Below are 18,458 nucleotides of genomic sequence, written 5' to 3'. Positions count from 1 at the left end.
GTGGTCGAAGGTCAAAGGTCAATGGCGTGGTGACTTCACAAAACATGGTATTGGCCTTGTGAACGCCCCGAGGGAATTTCTTCAAATGTGGTAAAAACGTTCACCTGGACTCAAGCACACAGTGATTAGAATTCGGTGGCTAAAGGTCAAAGTTCAAAGGTCACAACAACCTCACAAAAACATGACTTTTTGGATCTGTGAATGCAATATCTCCAGAACTCAGATTTGGCACAAACGTTCACTTGGGCTCGAGGATGAACTGATTAGAATTTGGTGGTCAAAAGGTCAAAGGTCACGGTGACCTCAGAAAAACAAAATTTCACACAAATGGTTAATATTTTATGACTCTGGATAAACAGGGATGTAACCTGGATTTAGTCTGAATAGCCGGGGGGGGGGGGGGGGGTTTAGCTGCACAATGACACAGAAAAGTTATTAATGTTCTTTATTCAAACGTGCGTTTACAAGACCAAAGACACACCAAAGTCAGTCAGTAAAAGGCTTTTTTTTTTTTTTTTTTTCCTTTCTTCTTTCTAAAAGGTGCTGGACAGACAGGTTTTATAGCACATGTCAAGTGATGCTGCTGTGTTTTTGTGTTTAAGGCACACGGCTCATAGAGAGAACACTTCATCTCCAGCCTGAGCTCAACCTGCACAGTACAGTACATCACATAAATGAGTTAATACATAGCTGTTTATTAATACACGTCAACAACATGACACTTTTGTAAATCACGCAGACAGTAGCATCAGACTGAGCCCATGACTGGTATCATGAATTAATAATGGGGGGGGTGGGGTGTGTGTGAGTGACTTTTGGTCGCATCAGATTCCCATCTGATTGACAACTTCTGTAAAGTCACAGACTGGGCGGCTGTTTGTGTCTCTCTATCAGCAAGAGAACCTCCTCAGAAAACAGCATCACTATCCATCACTCATAATAAAGTTTCACGGTGGTTGAGCTCATGAATAAGAAAATGTATTTATCATATAAATAGTTAAAAAGCATTTAAAAAAAAAAAAAAAAATCTCGCTAAGCCCTCAGTTACAGGCGAGTTTAGTCTGGGTTTTTCCATTTGTCCCATTTTAAACCAGTGAGCAAAACTAACCAGATCCATCCTGGAGCCCAGCCTCGGTCAGTGTGAGCTGATGGTGTTAGTGTCAGTGTTGTACTGGTTCCCAGTTTCCCGCTGCCTCAGTGGGGCTGGAACGTCTTGGCCAAGTCCTCCAGCAGAGACATTAACTTCTGCTCCTCCAGGGGGGAGCTGTGGGTCCAGGCCAGTGGCAGGTGGGTGGACACCATCTTTCGGTCTGAGCAACAAACACACAGACGGTACATGTTCACATTAATGTATACTGGCTCATATATTATGGTATATACTGGTTCTAATGTTAAGGAATACTGACATTAATAATTCAAACAGCAGAGTTTCTGCTGGGCTCTTTTTAACGCCAAACTGAATGTAGTTTAATACCTGTTTCAAAATCACAGCCGCCAAAGTATGAAAGTGTGATGAATACCCAGTAAAGAAGATATTGGTCATTAATTATTCATTATTATAGTTTTTTTTTTTTCCTTTCAGTAACTCCCTGCAGAATATGACAATAATTTCAGGTGGCAGAAAAGAAATTGATGGATTAACCAATGAAAAATGATTAACTCACAATCCACTGTGACAACTATCCCACTTTTAATTTATAGGTTTTTAACGTCTCCTGAAAATTAACTTATAAGACTTTTTAATACAAAACTCAACTCTTTACAAAAGGAAACTAAATTAAGACGTTGTAGGACTTCAAGTCTGGTCGTGTGCAACTGGATGTTCACCTTTGACCCTAACCTCACAAAACAAAATGTCAAGACTTGTATGGTTTTCAACAACAACCAAACACAGGAAAGAAACGGTGGTTGATAGAAACACTACAGCTTGACTGAACCACAGCATTTCAGGAAATATGTCAGTAGAATATTTTTTCTATTCATCATTATGATTCCACAAAACCAACCATTGACGTCAGAACGAGTTTGAGTAGTCGCAAATGTTGAATTTTATTTAATAAAAATAAGCGAAAACAATGAATCTGCCTGAATTAAAAGTATCCAACCTGTTGTATTATATTACTTAATTAATGACACTACATGTAAAAGCCCAACTAGGGACAAGAGTTGAAAATTAGCAGTGTCTCTGCAACACATCAGTTTCATGCATAATGCATAAAATCAAGTAAGAAACTTTTTCTTTGAATTAAAAACTTGTCTTTATACACTGGTTTTCAGCTTGAATGGGAATGCCAAAATCAAAATTCATCAGTGTTGCCGCAGTAATAGTAAATATTTCCTTCGCTGACAGCTCCTGTCCTTGGCACCTGTAGCTGTTCGACTGAGCGAGTGTAGACGTGAGATAAAGCAGCGGAGAAAAAACCAGACAGACAGTTTGACTGGTGTTTAGTGAGACGACTCAGATATGTCAGAGTTTTCCCACAACCAAAATCCAAACAGACACGATGTGATGTGACGTGACGTGATGTCGCCTCCTCATCGCTGTCACTTCAAACTGGTATTCGGTGAATAAAAGTGGCGAGTTTGATCAAACTGATCAAAATAAAATTAAAAACGAGGACAGAGGACAGAACTGCCTCATGTTTACATCACATTAAAAGATGAACGCTGAAGTGTGTTTTTCTTACAGCCTTCCTCCTCAAGGCCACTGGGGTCATTGTGTGTGTGTGTGTGTGTGTGTGTGTGTGTGTGTGTGTGTGTGTGTGTGTGTGTGTGTGTGTGCATGTATACCAAAGTGCACTGGCGTGTGTGTGTGTGTGTGTGTCTGTGTCTGTGTAATCACAGAGGCACTGTACACTCTGGTAGTATCTGGCACCAGAAGCAGCCCACTCCAGCTGCAATGGACACAGGCCAAACTCTCACACACTCACACACACACACACACACACACACACACACACACACACCATCTAACGCACAACTGACAAACACATAGTTCAGCCAGCAGTGCTCTGTCTCTCCTCTCTTCTCATTCTTACTGTTTTCTGATTAAATTTTTTACTTTTGTGTGTGTGTGTGTGTTTTTTTTTTTAACATAAACTCCTCATAGATAAATTTGTACAATGAACATGTTAGAGTTTCGTTTCTGCATCGTACCCTGATAGAAGCTTCCACTGGGGTTTGTGGTTGTGGCCTCGGACACGGCCAGCCACACCACGGTGTCGGCCCCCTGCTCCGGGGTTCGCAGGCTGTCCTTCATGGAGCTATGGAAGTCTGGCATGGCGTTGGCCACCGCTGGGACAACAGGGAGAGGAACAGGATTAGATTTTTAAATAGGGACTGATTTTTATTAATTTTATCCAAACAGTGTCAGCAGTTATCTCTTGTGTGTGCAATGGTGGGCAATTACCTGGAGTGTCCACCCAGCCAGGATGCATGACGGAGAAGTGGATGTTTGTGTGAGTCTTTGCCAGCTGGTCTGTCATCACCACCTGCTGCCTCTGTAACACACACACACACACACACACACACACACACACACACACACATACACACACATGAATAAACGTGTCTTAGAGGATGGACTATAAGCAGGTGAAGTGCAAGCATCTTACAGCTTCACATTTCAAATCCTCGACATTAAACACATGAAACAGACACAGATGCAGATTTGAGGCGTCAGGTGTCATTTCATGTTTTCTGTGACATCATACAAAAACAAGATCCACCTGACATGGGCTTTTGAGAGGCCGATACTCTTAGTTAAAGTTTTGGACTGAAATTTGCGTTTTGCATTTGATACATTTTTATATTTTGGCCAAATTCATCTCAGACATTTAGTTAGTGATTCATGAATGATCTCAAATCAATATCTACTGCAGTATCTCCCCTGTAGAGCCCGACAGTCTGTCAGTGACAGTCTGGTCCGGGATCAGGTCTTACTTTGTGCTGGGCGTAGACCATGGTGCCGTCGTAGCGGCCTCTGTCAGACTGCAGGTTTCCTGTCCTGAGCTTCTGCACCAACATTCCCCCCGATGACACTGTGATCTGAACATGGAGGAACGGACAGCGGGGTGAGGGGCAGGAGAGGGAGCTGCGGTTGTTCAGAGGTCATGATATAAAATCCAATTATTACAATTATGTGTATATGCTGTATTTTAATCTTCAGTGTGTACACTGGTGCAACAGTAAGTAGGTTTATTTAAATACTTACAGTACATACAAAACCAACAATCACCTTATAAGACATGATGCACTGTTCGAAATTATACTACTGCTTACATAAATAATAATGGTATTCGCCCTAAACATTCGGCTATCAGGTCGCCTCAACCTGTCTGTGTTATATAAAATAACAGGGAGCAATCAGCCACATCTGGATAAGATATATATGATACCAGGCCATTTATCAAGGTTAACACTCATCCAGAGCATCTCTTATTCTCACTGCGACCACCGTGGAAGTGATATCGAAGCATCGAATTGAACATCGCTCGTTTTAAAAGACAGGCTGTAAGACTTTTCAACAGTCTGCAGGTGACAGGGACAAGACGCTGCTAACCCACTGTGCTTCCTGCTAAAAGTTCTGAGGACTTCTGTGAGATCAGACAGACCTACAGCAGAGCAGACAGCGGGAGATTTTGACCATGTGAAACAAACAAAAAATTGCGTCTCTCAGACTCACCACTCTGGGATCTGCGCTCTTCTCCAGCAGAGGGATGAGACTCTTGGTGAGGATGTAAACCCCTGGTGGGAAAGACAAGGATCAAACAACACTTTCCTTCTTCTCGTTTCCTTCACACCTCACCACCTGACCTTTGACTCACCGAGGACGTTGGTGGCGAAGCTCTTCTCCAGGCCCTCGGCGTTCACATCCCTCTGGCTCATGATGGCGCCTGCGTTATTGATCTGCACACACGAGGCAATATTTCTTCTTACTTATACTGGTCAAAAACATATCAGACTAAATCAACACTGACATACACAAACGCCATATATTCATATACGCAAATATGACTCACCAGCACATTCAGGGCCTTGTACTTTCTCTTGAAGGTCTCAGCAAACTCCCAGACCTTCTTGGTCTCAGACAGGTCCAGGACGTGGACATACACCTCCTGTAATGACACCAGCCATTTGGAATAATGAATAATAAATAATGAATCATGTCTGAGTCAGTTTGAAGGTTGTCTGTCCCTGTGTTTTTTTTTTTTTATTTCATTTTGTTAATATCTGTGGAGAAGTGAGTCATACTGTACCTTATTTCCCGACTCCTTCACGATGTCAGCCCTGGCCTCCTCGGCCCTGTCCTTGTTCCTGCACACCATGTGGATCGTTCCACCTGTGACGGAGACAGAAATGAACATCGCTCTGTTATAATGTGACAGAGCAGCTGCAGAAAACAGGAGAGGAGTGTTGGATTTATCATCGGCTGCCTGTGATGCATCAAACTTTATGTGAGCTACAGTGAAACATACAGTGGACAGAATATACAAAATATTACTCTAAAATTAAAACCTTTGAAATCCTCCCACCTTTAGTTTTGTGCAGATTTAATGAGGCAAAACAAAAGGACTGTGGAATAAAGCTTCAACATTTCTACATAGAATTTCTTTTTCTAAAGCCGTTATGTGTTAGACTGGACCTGAATACATCATGGGGAGGTGCATATGCCATTCTCTAGCTTTAATTAACATCTTAAATAAGGTGAATATGTCAGGATTTATAGTTTGTATGACACAAACTGTGAAGTTTTATATTTTCTAAAAGTAATTTTTTTTCTATTTCATGTACAAAATGTGCAATTTACAGACGTAGATGGGTGAGCTTACATGACAACCACTGTTTATTCAACTTAATATAAAGTACAGTTTGTATGTGGGATGATGTGTATATGTATGGAAGTGTAGGCACCTGTATAATATGTTGTAGAGGTACAAGTATGTACTGTATACCTGCTTTACATACATCCTTAGATGCTGTGTTTGTGTATGTATGTATGTATGTATGCATGAACGTTTGTTAAAGACATAACTGCAATATAATAGATAATCAGTGGTTTGGTTGGTACCTCTCTTGGCGATGGCCATGGCGGTGGCTTTCCCGATGCCACTGTTGGCCCCTGTTATCATGAAGGAGCGTCCGGCCACGGACACCTCCAGGTCCTTCTCCACAAACCTCTTGGAGGCCGACAAGAAGGCATTCCTGCAAGAGATCAGCATTTACCACATCAGCAGCCGGTTTGTCTGCACATCTGTACTGCTGCATCTCTGCATCAGAGTGTGTGTGTGTGTGTGTGTGTGTGTGTGTGTGTGTTGTGTGTGTGTGTGTGTGTGTGTGTGCAGGTCATAAAGGCTCAGTGTTTGAGGTCAGCCTGCGTTACTGTATTTCCCTTCAGAGCTTTACTGTACAGATACAATGAAGGAGAGAGGGTGCCTGGCATTGTCTCTGGGGTTTGGGATGCGACTAGTGACAGCAGCATCAGAGTGTGTGTGTTCGTGTGTGTGTGTGTGTTTGGCACCAAGGACCTCAATTCCCCCCATTGTCCTGGATGCCATTGTTGAGGGCGGCTGAAGGGGGGTTGGGGGGTGGGGGTGGGGTACTACTGAGGCTAAATGCCCGCTCTGTTCAATGGTGTCATGCAGAGAGCTATTAGTGCAGGGTCAGAGCGGGTTGCCGGGCAGCTCTCTGCGAGAAAAGATAACACAGAACAAAGGGGAGAAGGGAAACAATCACAAAAGCACCTCTTCAGACAACTTGGCGTTCTGTGCCGTGATGAGGAGAGGCGCCGCAGGGCCGCCACGCATCAGATAGGACCGATGTTGTGGTTGAACATCTGTCTTACATGACTCCTGCCGAGTCATTATCATAATAACTCAGTGATATTTCATTATGTTCATTCTGGTCAGTGATGCAATTAAAGGTTTGTACATAAGTTTCAACCTCACCTTCTTTAAATTTTGATCTTACTTCACATTATGACTGAAAATAACAATACTTGTCATTATAAATTAATGTGGCTATTAGTTATTTTTTAAATTAATAGATTTGTTGGAAGGAAAATGATCACTACAGTTCCCCATAGCTCAAGGTGAGGTCTTCAAATATCTTGTTTTGTCTGACCGACAGTCCAAAACTCAAAGATGTGAGAATGGGAACTGCTGGTGTAAGGTCCTGACCTCGCCCTGTGAAGTGCATTGAGATAAAGTATATTGTGATTTGGCACTATACATATAAAACTGAATGGAAAGATCTGTGATTCACAATGATACCAAAAAAAAAAAAAAAAAAAAAAAAAAAAAAAAAAAACAGAAAAGCAACAAATCCTCTCATTTGTCATTTTCACATCATAGTTTTGGTGTTTCTGATTGATAAGTCATCAAGATGACTTATTTTCTATTGACCAACTCTTTGATTATCGCTTGTTTCAGCTCCACTTCTCTCGGTTTTAACTTTGATCAGAAATTTCTTCCAGACCAGTTTATTTAAGTTTAGTTTCTCCATTTCTATTCTATTCTGTTCTGTGTAGATTCTGTAATGGGGTGGTCCCAACCCATCCTATATCTTAATGGCTATTTATATAGACCCATACTGGTATGTTTTTTCAAATGACCAGAAACTTAGTGTAGTGTGACATTAGAAATCAATCACAAATAATAATGGTAATTTTAATTTTACCTAGATAATGAAATAAACCAAAATTAAAGAAAAACTAAATCTATTTTATTTTCAAATTAAAAATTGAGCCCTACGGAAATTATCTCTTTTCAATAGAATAATTCTGACCCATTGCAGACACAAAAATTAAAAAGGTAGTAAAAAGTTTTTGCTCTCACAATTAAATTTTATATAAAATCATGAGGCAAAGAGAAGAAAGTTACACCGAGTTTGATACTAGGCAATATTATAATATAGCAGTCACTTCACTCTTTACATTTTCGTCCATATTGAGTTTCTTTTATACAGTTTCTCTGAAGTTATTGCGACGTGCTGATCTGGAATAAGAGATTTTTCCTCCACATAAACAAACACACACACACACACCCACAGTAATGAGGATGCACACCTGAGGTCCCAGACTGTCTCCAGCTGCACTGATGCAGTGCTGGGGCAGGACAAGTAAAAGCTTCTTACCTGGTGAACTCGGTCATTCCCTTCAGGAACCAGGCGGAGTTGCGGTACAGAGACATGGTGTCGCTCTGGAAGCCTCTCGCCGAAGCTCCGCTCTCGGCTCCGCTTTAACTCTGGAGCCGAACCACGTGGAGCTCCGCTGAATTCAATTAACGGACAGCGCGCGAGGACTCCAGCGACCGCCCAGCGGCGGGAAGGAAGGATGCATCAGTTCACCACCAGTGTTACCGAGCCTACAGACAGAAACATAGTCCTATCACTCCTTTACTGTAGGCTTAGTCTACATCATGAGCTTGTAATATTCCTGCTGTTTGATTTTCCCTCTGTATTTAATTTTAATAGGAGTTTATCAGTTGGTGATTAATTTGAGTTTCAACATACAAGGAATTTGCTTTGGTGTTTTGGTGCATGACAAAGAAATATAAACAGATGAAACAAGCAAGTAGCCTACTGCAGGTCAATATATAAATACAAATAAAATAAATATAAATATTGTGTGTTCAGCATCATAGAAATGAACGTGGCTTATGCCAAAACAGGCTGCACTGACTCACCTGTGTGTGTGTGTGTGTGTGTGTGTGTGTGTGTGTGTGTGTGTGTGTGTGTGTGTGTGTGTGTGTGTGTGTGTGTGTGTGTGTGTGTGTGTGTGTGTGTGTGTGTGTGTGTGTGTGTGTGTGTGTGTGTGTGTGTGAGTGAGAGAGAGAGAGCAGCTTTAACTCCCGGAAGCCAATCAGCAGCTGGAGTGTGGAAGGGCGCGGCTCTGAGCGGAGAAGGTGTGCGTACGACCTGGAAGCAACATGTCGGGTCTCCCCAAAGCGCAGCAGGTGCAGTAGGATTCTGGGAAAGTATTCATCACAAACCTGCAGCATCTGAACCTGAGTGACTTCTGTCGGACCGCGCGTGACAATATGGTGGGTATCCCAGCACGCTGCTGTATCTGGATGTATTGAGTTTAGTCCAATGCACGAGAGATATGTCCTAACAAACGGTGTAATAAACGTGTTAGGAGTGTATCTGCCTGTAGTTTAACTAAATTACAATTTTTCAAACAAGTGAAAACTACCGTCAGAAGGGAATTATTTAACTTTTTAATTTAACTTTTTACTTCATGGCTGCAAATCAGTTCAGGTGAGCAACTTCCTTGATCAAAGGTCATAAAATTGATGGTGGAGTTGAATCACTGTGTTGTTTCAAGTTCCTGAATATTTCTTTTCTTTTCCTTTTTTTAACATATGGAAATTACAGCAGAAAAATAAACTGTTCCCTTTTATTTAGAAAACTAAGATGAGAGTGAAAAGCTTAAAAACAAAAAAGGATACTTGCAGTGAAACAATGTCTGACAGTCAAATGAATGCAAATGTCTTTGAAATGCATTTAAAGAAAACATTACACCAGATAATCCAGATTCACAGACATCATCACACTATGTTAAAATGAAGTGTTTCCACCAGTAGCTGATATATTGTTGTCCTGTTTTATCTTGCTGCAGCTGCACCTCGGGGCAAAGAGCTCTCATTAATTGCCCTTGCACAATGCAAGCATTGTATTTTAGTGTGTTGTAACACATCTCTATTACTCAAAGGTGATAAGGATGTGTTGTTGTGTTTCTGTGGTGATCTTTAGTCACGTTTCTAGTTGTGAAATCCGATTTCTGTTTGGGTGTTTTCATTTTTAGTTGCAGTGTTAGGACTGCAGGAGGGGCGAGTATCACTGAAGGCGTTTGTTTCCGCATGTATCTGTATGTGAAGTTAACCCTCACAACACAAGATGTCCCTCCTGTTTGGTTATTTCATAACATTTTCCACAGTTTTCCTTAACGCTGCACCACACGAATGTGATAAATCAGTGTCTCCCACCTCCTGTCGTCTTCAGATGCACTTCCTGTTACTGTTCAGTCGGCAGGGGAAGCTGCGACTGCAGAAGTGGTTCACGCCGGTAACGGACCGGGAGAAGAAGAAAGTGATCCGGGACATGATGATGTTGGTGTTGCCCCGTCTACCACGTTCCTCCAACTTCCTCCAATGGAAGGACCTCAAGATTGTTTACAAGAGGTGCCTGCAACAGACACAGCTGTGTTTATTGTCTCTGATCACTACGAGTTATTGTGTTTTGTAAAATGCCGTGTCATCGGCATGTCTTTCCTGGCCAGTACCGGCTTGGGTGTTGGACAAAACACACCCCATTCTCAGCAACGGGTTAACAAGACCTATAAAGAGTAAAGGTCGAGTTAAACACACCGAGCGTGACCCAGATTACTGGCAGGACAATGTTGGTGATGGTGCAACACAGTACTTATCCTCTGATGGCCTTTTAACTTTTCTTCTCACAGCAACAACCTTGTAATAAAAGTAGAGTCACTGGCAGTGGACGAAATAATACCTCACAATATACTGGGACCCAGCGCAGTAACCAATAAGAATAATTTAAGGGCAATATATAGCATCTTTATGAAGTATTTAATGAGGAATTTGTATTGAGACTGTCAAATTAAACCTTGTTTTGACTGTCCCTATTATTTTGACTACCCCGAGTATGTGTGTACATACTATATGCAGGCAAAATAACATAACATAAGCATTAGAGCACATGATTAATTCTTTAATAGTAGAATTTATGTCCTTGTTTTTCAGCAATCTATAATTTAATTTATGGCTAATTTTCTCACTCCAAGTAGAGCCCTGCAGGCAGTCGTATGAAGACATGTGCAGCCCAAAATGAGCTTGTACTCTTACCTGGTTTCTTGACAACATTGTGGCAACTGCTGCTGCAACATGTGACCTTTACCCTCTTCTAATTTCAGGTATGCCAGTCTGTATTTCTGTGCCGGTCTGGAGAACCAGGATAATGAGCTGCTGGCCCTCGAGGTGCTGCACAGATACGTCGAGTTGTTGGATAAATACTTTGGAAATGTGAGTGGAGCTGAATGTTTTGGTCCAAGCAGAATTCATTTGGTCAGGTGTTTTCAATTATGGTGTCTAATTAAGAGTTGTGTTCAGGCAGACTTGAGTTGGAGCTATGTGAAGACACCAAACCTTTTTTATAAATAAATTCCACATCTGGATCAATTCTGGCACACACAGAGAAAATGTTCCAGCTGTCAGCCAACAGGATAATCTGCCCAGACGTGGAAGTATATGGTGTTGGACTCTGGCAAAAACATTCAGAGCAGAGTGAGCGAGATGTCAGTGAAGTACACTCTGCACATGCTCACAGCAGACCTGAGAAGAGGTCTAATCAAGCAAAGTGAGAACACCTGTGTGGGTTGACTGTAGCCGTGTAGGACGACCTCCTCTCTCAAACACTACTGTTGTCAAAGAGTGAATTTTACACCAAATAATACTTATATTAATTATACTTATGGAGGTGAAGTTCATCCAAAACTAAACTTACAATATGCATCTAACCGTAGCTTGAAGAATGAGTGAAGTAGTAGACCAGAAGTGCGTTAGTGTATTGATTGACAGCCGTGATCTCCCACCCCCTGACTTTGGCTTTCTCTGATTGGTTAGAGGGTTACTCAGAAACTTTAGGAGAGAAAATCTCTGCAGCGGTGCCAGGATTTGAAATGAGTCTGCACAGAAACGTTTGACAGCACCTCTCCACATTGAGATATACATAGATATTTTTAGCATATTTCAACCACAAAATATCAGAAAATACATTAATTTATTTATTCTACTGCCACAAATCAAAGAAAATAGTGAGATTTCATTTTCTCTCTAAAAAGTCTGATAATTGTCAGTCATCCTTGTCATGGGATTATCTTGTGCAACGTCATAGCTTTGATAGAGATATGACATACTAGACATAAGCTACAGTTTAAGGATGAATATAAATGTACTGTCTTAATTTAGCTAGTGTGCTAACTTGTTGCTTTGTCAGTTAGTCGTTATTAGATCTAAAACTTCTCCATCGCGTTTTAAACGCTGGTGGTTCAGGTTAAAAGTAGTCGACTCTTTGAATTTTGTGTCAGTAAAATTTACTGCATAACAAAATCAGGTGTTACTTTTTGTTTAATGAGTCCATATTTTGACATCTTGGATCAAATCATCTTTACAGCCCTGCAGTTGTAACAGAGATATCAATACCTGGCAGCACATTAATATAAATGTGAATACCTGAGTCTAAAGCCATGAGCATTAATCTGCTGCTTTAACAGACAGCCTCCGCTCTTCTGAGAAAGCTTTCCACAGGATTTTGGGATTTGGCTGCAGGGATTTGCTCCTGTTGAACCTCAAGAGCATTAGTGAGGTCCAACACTGATGCTGGGTGATAAGGCCCGAGTCACAGCTCACAGTTCGTCACACAGGTGTTGGACGGCAGGAGGGTTCAGATCAGGGCTCTGTGCAGGCCGGCCAAGGCCTTCCACAACAACCTCAGTTTCTTTATGGGCCTGGCTCTTGTTTACAGAGGGATTGTCATGTTGAAACAGGAAAGGGACAAACAAAACTGAAGCCGAAGCCAAGACTATCCATCATACATGTGGCCATATAGTGAATGTCTGTGACACAGTGCCTGTGCTGCATTGCACACTACAATGAGAAAGTAAAATAAGTGATCACAGTCAGATTCGGTGGAAACAGAAAGCTGGATTCTTTACAATGTTTGAAAGTACGACTGAGATATTTCTGAGACAGTCTGTGGTCAACTGTGAAAAGACACTGTGATACTCAGTACGATTAAATACAGGTCAAACACTCTGAACTAAAGCACGTCTTGTGTTAGACTGTGCAGTTCTCACTGTGCACATCCACATCACTGTGATCTTTGCCAATCAGACTCCCCCTGGTGTTCATGAGATGCCTCTGCTTCAAAGACCACTGTGATTCACCTCAAAGAAAACAAGACGGGGGGGGGGCTCTCTTATATACAGAAACACAAACTGTGATAAGGCAGGAAGTGGGAAAGAGCTGTCTGTTTTTGTCTAAATATCTATGATCACTCTGCACAAAATTCCCCAGAATCTATAGAGTTAGTTGCCCAGATATTTCAAACTATGACCCCATACATGATGAAATCCAGACTGGACATGCTCCGGTCACAACATTGCTGCAGATATGATCCAGAGTCTTGCAAGAATCTAAAAATGATATTTCAGGATTCTTGGGGTTTATTTTGTTTTGTCATCAACTTGCTATATTATTTAAAATATTCAGTTAGGGCTTGGTCATATGGCTTTTTTTCCCTTATGGCTGAATTTTCCTTCCATATCAGTAACCAACGAAGTGTATCTTATCTCTTCATCTATTCATTGGATGGTATATTGCTCTGCCTTCCTCTGTCAGGTGTGCGAGTTGGACATCATCTTCAACTTTGAGAAGGCTTACTTCATCCTGGACGAGTTTCTGATGGGAGGAGAAGTCTTAGAAACTTCCAAACTAGCTGTGGGCGCCTCCATAGAGGAGGCCGACACGCTCCAAGAGGTACGATCTCACAGACCGTTCAGCTAATGTAGGTTTCTGTTATTACTCATATGTACGAAATGTGTTCACGTGCCTCCTCTCTCACCACAGACGATGGAGGAATACATGAGCAAACCTGCCTACTGAGCCGAGAGACGAGGAGGGGTTTCAAGACTTGAGCCAAAAGGTTTATGATCACATGGTCATAATGCTTATTACTTCAGTTTTAAGAGTTGAAATTGTGTTTGCATCTGCAAGTGCCTCATATTTATTAATCTCAGGGTTTATGACACATTTCATATCGGAATAAAAGTTTTAAATATTTAAATATGCGTCTGCAACCTCAGTAAGACGTGAAAGGCAGAGTGTATTTATGTTTAAATCGATGGATTGTGTGATGGTGAGTAAATGAGGAAACACGACACAGTAAGGAAAAAATAAAGTCAATGCTTTATTAACCTCAGGTATGTCACATATGACCACATTTAAGAAAGAATTACCAAAAAACACAAGTGAATCTAAGGGATCCAACACTGATTTTGGTTGTGTGTGTGTGTGTGTGTGTGTGTGTGTGTGTGTGTGTGTGTGTGTGTGTGTGTGTAAGGCTGGTGAGTCCACATGTAGGCTACTGGTTGTTAAATGCTGTTGAGCAACATGTAAAAAAAAAAAACAGAAAAGCATCAAATGAATGTCCAAACATATTTTTCTGCTAATAAATAACAGCTTTTGTAAACCTACAGAAGAACTAAAGTTGACATGTTTTATTCTTTAAAATACTTTGTTTTCACCCTCCACCTCCACCAACACACACACATATATATATATATATATATATATATATATATATATATATATATATATATATTTATACTGTATGTGTATATAAATATAAATATATATATATATATATATATATATATATATATATATACAGCCTTATTTATATTCTTTAGACAGTTTTGCCATCACTGTCTTCAGTTTCTGGGTTCAGGTAGCTCAGCAGTTTTATCATTGCCTCGTTTTCAAAGCCTTGCATTTGCGTGCCCCCGCTCCTCTCGCCACTCTCCGACTGTCTCTTTTCATTTGGGCTTTTATCTGAGTCCATGTGATCAAAATAATCCTGAATGGCCTGTTCAAAAGAGCCTGTCACGCTCTGTCCAGCCTCGTCCCGCTTTTGGCTCACCTTGCTGTACGTGGGGTTCAGATACTGTGCCGGCATCTGAGCCGCTAAATACGCCGCCAGTTCGTCCTCGTCCATGGTGTTGTCATAGTCGTCCTTTAATGTGGCGGGAAGGCGCCGCTGCGTGGGAGTGGATTCTCCCGGACGCCCCACAGGCAGAGTGTGAAGTCGTGACAGCGGGCTTTTGTACTGCTTCTGCTTCCTGGCGGGAGCTCGGTCCTCCGCGGCCCCAAACCCAAGGATGTTGAGGATTTCTTCTGTCCTCAGCTCCTCTGGGGATTTCTGACTGTCAGGAAGGCGTCTACTGTAGAATTTAGCTTCAGGAATCTTGTGTATCTTCTTTGAGGATATCTGAGAGAGCTTGTTTTGTGCTCTGGTTAATTTGTTTACCTTTCGTGACCGCTCTTGATTCGTCAATTCTCCGGTTCTGAGCATGTCCATCAGGTCTTCAGGTGGAATCTGGTATTTCTGGGAGATCTGAATGAACTCGTAGATGGTTTGTGGGATGATATTATCTCTGTACTGCGTCTGAGCCACTCTCCTCTCAGCCCTCTTCTTCTCCTCCTCTTCCTCCTCTTCCTCCATCTCTCGCTTCTGCTCTTCTGCTTCGGTTTTCTCCAGCACTTTCAGGAGGTAGTAGTCCACCAGGTTGGCGACATCATCTGTATCTTTTGACCTCTTGACTGGGTAGCTTTCGTCATCTTCCTCTTCATCATCCTCATCGTCTTCTTCATCATTGTCGTCAACATAATCAAGCCCTCGGTCTGCCTCATGTTTGTTGTCCCTCTCCTCTTCCTCTTCTTCTTCTTGCTCTTCCTGTTCTCGTAGCGGACCCCAGTTGAGCGCGAGATCCCTGCCTACGTCATCGTACGCCACATTCCTCACATTAAACATATCGTCGTCCTCTTCCTCATCATCATCATCATCATCATCATCATCCTCCTCCATGTCGTCCTCCTCATCTTGGCGTTTATGCACGGTCTTCACGCTTGTCAGCTTGTCCAGTTCGTCAAACACAGATTGCAGCGTTGCCAGATTCTGAGGCGTGTACTTCTCCTCCACATTCTCATTGGTGCGTTTGAAGTGGCTCTCGTGCTCCAGATCTGGCCCCTCATCTTCATCTTCCTCACCCCCCTCACCCTCTTCCTCATCCTCAAACATTAACGGCAGCTTCTTGTGGAGCAGGATGCCGTGTTGCTTCTGCTGCACCTTGGGATACATGCCGTCCCTCGTGACTTCTCCTTCGGCGCCAGGGCGAAGTGACTCTGGCTTTGACGCCTTTTCCGTCTGCTGGAGGGTGCTGAGCACTGCCTGGAGCAGCTCTTCACTCTTATCCTCCCTCCCCTCCTCTTCCTCATCCTCATCTTTACTCTGCACAGGGTTGGAAGCCAGTCTCAGCATCATACGCAGCTTCTCAGCATCGTCCACGTGGCTGGCGTCGTAGCCCGCAGAGAGAGGGTCGTGCTGCTGGGAGTCCGTGTCAGTTCTCTGACGGAGGCTCTCGATGTACTCCAAGGCTTTGAGCATGTCAACGTTAGGAGCCTGGTGGACATTTCCTCTCTGGGAGTCTGATTCACTTCCCTGCAGTCTGTGCTGTCTGAGTGCCACCCCGTGAACACCAGAGGAGCTGAGGAAGAGGAGAGCTAAGAGGAGGTGGGTGAAACAGACGAGGAAGAGTTTGCTTGTTGTGCAGGTCTCGGGGAGAGAGGGCATGGTGACGCCTGCAGAGGGAGGACAAAGATGCACATGTCAGCACTGACCTTTACACATTAAGCTAACCGGTTCGCAACAGTTTTAGCGTTCTGGCAGTTCTCTGTCATTTTTTGCTCTTATTACTTTAATTGTCTGATGATGACATCACAGACCGCGGAGACATTTGTATTGATTTTAAAGTTGAAAACTGATCCATCAATTTCTGTTCTGGTGTAAACCAGTTGAAACAACTAAATTTAGTCCAGTTAAAAAAAAACCATTGTCATTGTAATTATATTTAGACCTATTATTATTATTACTAATACTACTACTAATAATAATAATAATAACAATGATGATGATGACGATGTTTCCTTTCGGATGCTCTAGTGAGTCGTCACCACAGAGGATCACCTTCTGGATATTTGATTTGGCATCGGTTTTACGGAAGCCCTTTCTGACGCAACCTGGGTTTGGGGGAGCCGGGAATCGAACCGACAACCTGCTCTACTACCGGTGCCATGGCCCCCCTTTATAATTATAGGCTACCACTATTATTACTACTACTACTACAAATAACAACAACAATAATAATAATAATAACGGAATCCTGCCGCGTGTTCACCAGCAGAAGTAACAGTTGCGGCATTCGGCGGCTCCCGTGCAAATCTCATTAGTCGTCAAATTGCTGCTCACCGTGAGTCACAGCCCCGTTGTCAAGGCAACCCGGTAAGGCTGTTGTTCACATGGAAATCTCTCCTTTAACCGCTTAAAACCTCCAAACTCCAGTTATTAGTTTTTTTTTCACGCTTTAACTCAAAACGTTTAAACAAACCGCTCCCCAGCGGGATGAAGTCAGACTCTGGGTTTTTATAAACACGCGAACAAAATGTGTTTAAATGATTATTTAATGCAAAAATCAAGGTTATGTTATTATACAGATAGGCTAGAATTGATCAATAATAGTGATTTATATATAGATATACATAGCCTATACATAAACATAAATTATTTATATATATATATTCATATAACATATTATATATATTGATATAGATATAAAATCTATATTGATAAACTCCACCGGAACTTTTACAATTAGAATGCAGTAAGAACAATGAATAACAGACCAGAAGCTGCACGATGCATAATTGCTGTCATTTCGCCATGTTTACTTTTTGCTTTTCCAGCCTTAATTGAAATTGTTCAACTTTACGTAGTTTTTTTTTTTTTTTTTTTTTTTACATGTAAGAGAGAGAAAAATTACAAGCGCCAAAGCGTAAGCAATTCAAAACAACACGTAGCGAAAAGAGAACAAAGAAACACGTCGCAACCTCTTCGCCTCCACATCTGTGGCGGTGCATCAGGTTGGTAAACAGCTACTGGAACAGAAAGAAGCTTGACTGACTAAAAACAAAAACCTGTGTTTAAATGAAGCGTGATAGAAAAGTATGCACAGTTTATTGTAATGTGACTCATGCCGTTAACAACAACCGGGTCTTACCTTTGTGATTAGTTTCTGTGGAGGGTCGTGAGTGAGCTGAGCATCTCTCTGCCTCGAGCACTCGAGTCTGGTTTCAGCACCGCGGACAGCTCCTCACGCTATTAGAGGAAGCACCTGACTCGTGCGTCACAGAGCGAGGAGATACGCAACACACACACGAGCCCGCGCGCACGCACGCACACATACATATAAATACACATATACATACACGTACACACACACACACACACACATAGATATATATATATATATATATATACTTATATATCTACATATATACGCACACGCGCAGGTAATTTGAGTCAGCCAAACAAAACTGCTTCGCTCTTTGAATATGAACTAAAATAGTTTGGAGGCAGCACATCTCACCGCTTTTGTCGCAGCTCGTGGTGAAATGAATAAATTCATAATGATGCTATATTTAGAAAAAAGTGACTGAATGATTGATGTGGCTGCGCGCTATTATGTGAAATAGTCTGTATAGGATGGCGCTCATTGGCCCATAAGTCTTAATATGTGGCGGTGAGTGAATGAATTAATGCTGTTAAAT

General features: G+C 42.0%; 3 protein-coding genes across 3 annotated transcripts; 1 reads left to right on the top strand and 2 right to left on the bottom strand.

The window, feature by feature from the left end:
* Positions 1–430: 430 nt before the first annotated feature.
* Positions 431–8,291, bottom strand: dhrs12la (dehydrogenase/reductase 12-like a). The gene is made up of 10 exons (XM_056374063.1): positions 8,134–8,291; positions 6,071–6,204; positions 5,259–5,341; positions 5,022–5,117; positions 4,827–4,908; positions 4,685–4,746; positions 3,943–4,047; positions 3,410–3,500; positions 3,157–3,294; positions 431–1,310 (listed from the first exon to the last, which is right to left on the bottom strand). Exons 1-10 carry the CDS (start codon positions 8,187–8,189, stop codon positions 1,195–1,197), a joined length of 963 nt encoding a protein of 320 aa, XP_056230038.1. The 5' UTR covers positions 8,190–8,291; the 3' UTR covers positions 431–1,194.
* Positions 8,292–8,916: 625 nt separating this feature from the next.
* On the top strand, positions 8,917–13,817 carry ap1s3a (adaptor related protein complex 1 subunit sigma 3a). The gene is made up of 5 exons (XM_056373125.1): positions 8,917–9,041; positions 10,003–10,181; positions 10,931–11,039; positions 13,416–13,553; positions 13,644–13,817. Exons 1-5 carry the CDS (start codon positions 9,039–9,041, stop codon positions 13,677–13,679), a joined length of 465 nt encoding a protein of 154 aa, XP_056229100.1. The 5' UTR covers positions 8,917–9,038; the 3' UTR covers positions 13,680–13,817.
* Positions 13,818–13,970: 153 nt separating this feature from the next.
* scg2a (secretogranin II a) lies at positions 13,971–18,001 on the bottom strand. The gene is made up of 2 exons (XM_056373124.1): positions 17,909–18,001; positions 13,971–16,433 (listed from the first exon to the last, which is right to left on the bottom strand). The coding sequence occupies exon 2, from the start codon at positions 16,423–16,425 to the stop codon at positions 14,482–14,484; it is 1,944 nt and encodes a 647-aa protein (XP_056229099.1). The 5' UTR covers positions 16,426–16,433; positions 17,909–18,001; the 3' UTR covers positions 13,971–14,481.
* Positions 18,002–18,458: the final 457 nt, after the last annotated feature.

The sequence above is a fragment of the Seriola aureovittata genome, chromosome 4, assembly GCF_021018895.1.
Source record: "Seriola aureovittata isolate HTS-2021-v1 ecotype China chromosome 4, ASM2101889v1, whole genome shotgun sequence".
Lineage (NCBI taxonomy): Eukaryota > Metazoa > Chordata > Actinopteri > Carangiformes > Carangidae > Seriola > Seriola aureovittata.
The sequence above is the reverse complement of the archived record's forward strand: the minus strand, read 5'-3'. Positions and strand labels throughout refer to the sequence as shown.

Coding starts and splice junctions, on each gene's coding strand:
- dhrs12la (XM_056374063.1), bottom strand. CDS start 8,189: ATGTCTCTGTACCGCAACTCCGCCTGGTTCCTGAAGGGAATGACCGAG. Junction 4,909..5,021: donor ACAAGGCCCTGAATGTGCTG/GTGAGTCATATT, acceptor TCGTGTGTGCAG/ATCAATAACGCAGGCGCCAT. Junction 4,747..4,826: donor CTTCGCCACCAACGTCCTCG/GTGAGTCAAAGG, acceptor CTTTCCCACCAG/GGGTTTACATCCTCACCAAG.
- scg2a (XM_056373124.1), bottom strand. CDS start 16,425: ATGCCCTCTCTCCCCGAGACCTGCACAACAAGCAAACTCTTCCTCGTC.
- ap1s3a (XM_056373125.1), top strand. Junction 10,182..10,930: donor CTCAAGATTGTTTACAAGAG/GTGCCTGCAACA, acceptor TTCTAATTTCAG/GTATGCCAGTCTGTATTTCT. Junction 11,040..13,415: donor TGGATAAATACTTTGGAAAT/GTGAGTGGAGCT, acceptor TTCCTCTGTCAG/GTGTGCGAGTTGGACATCAT.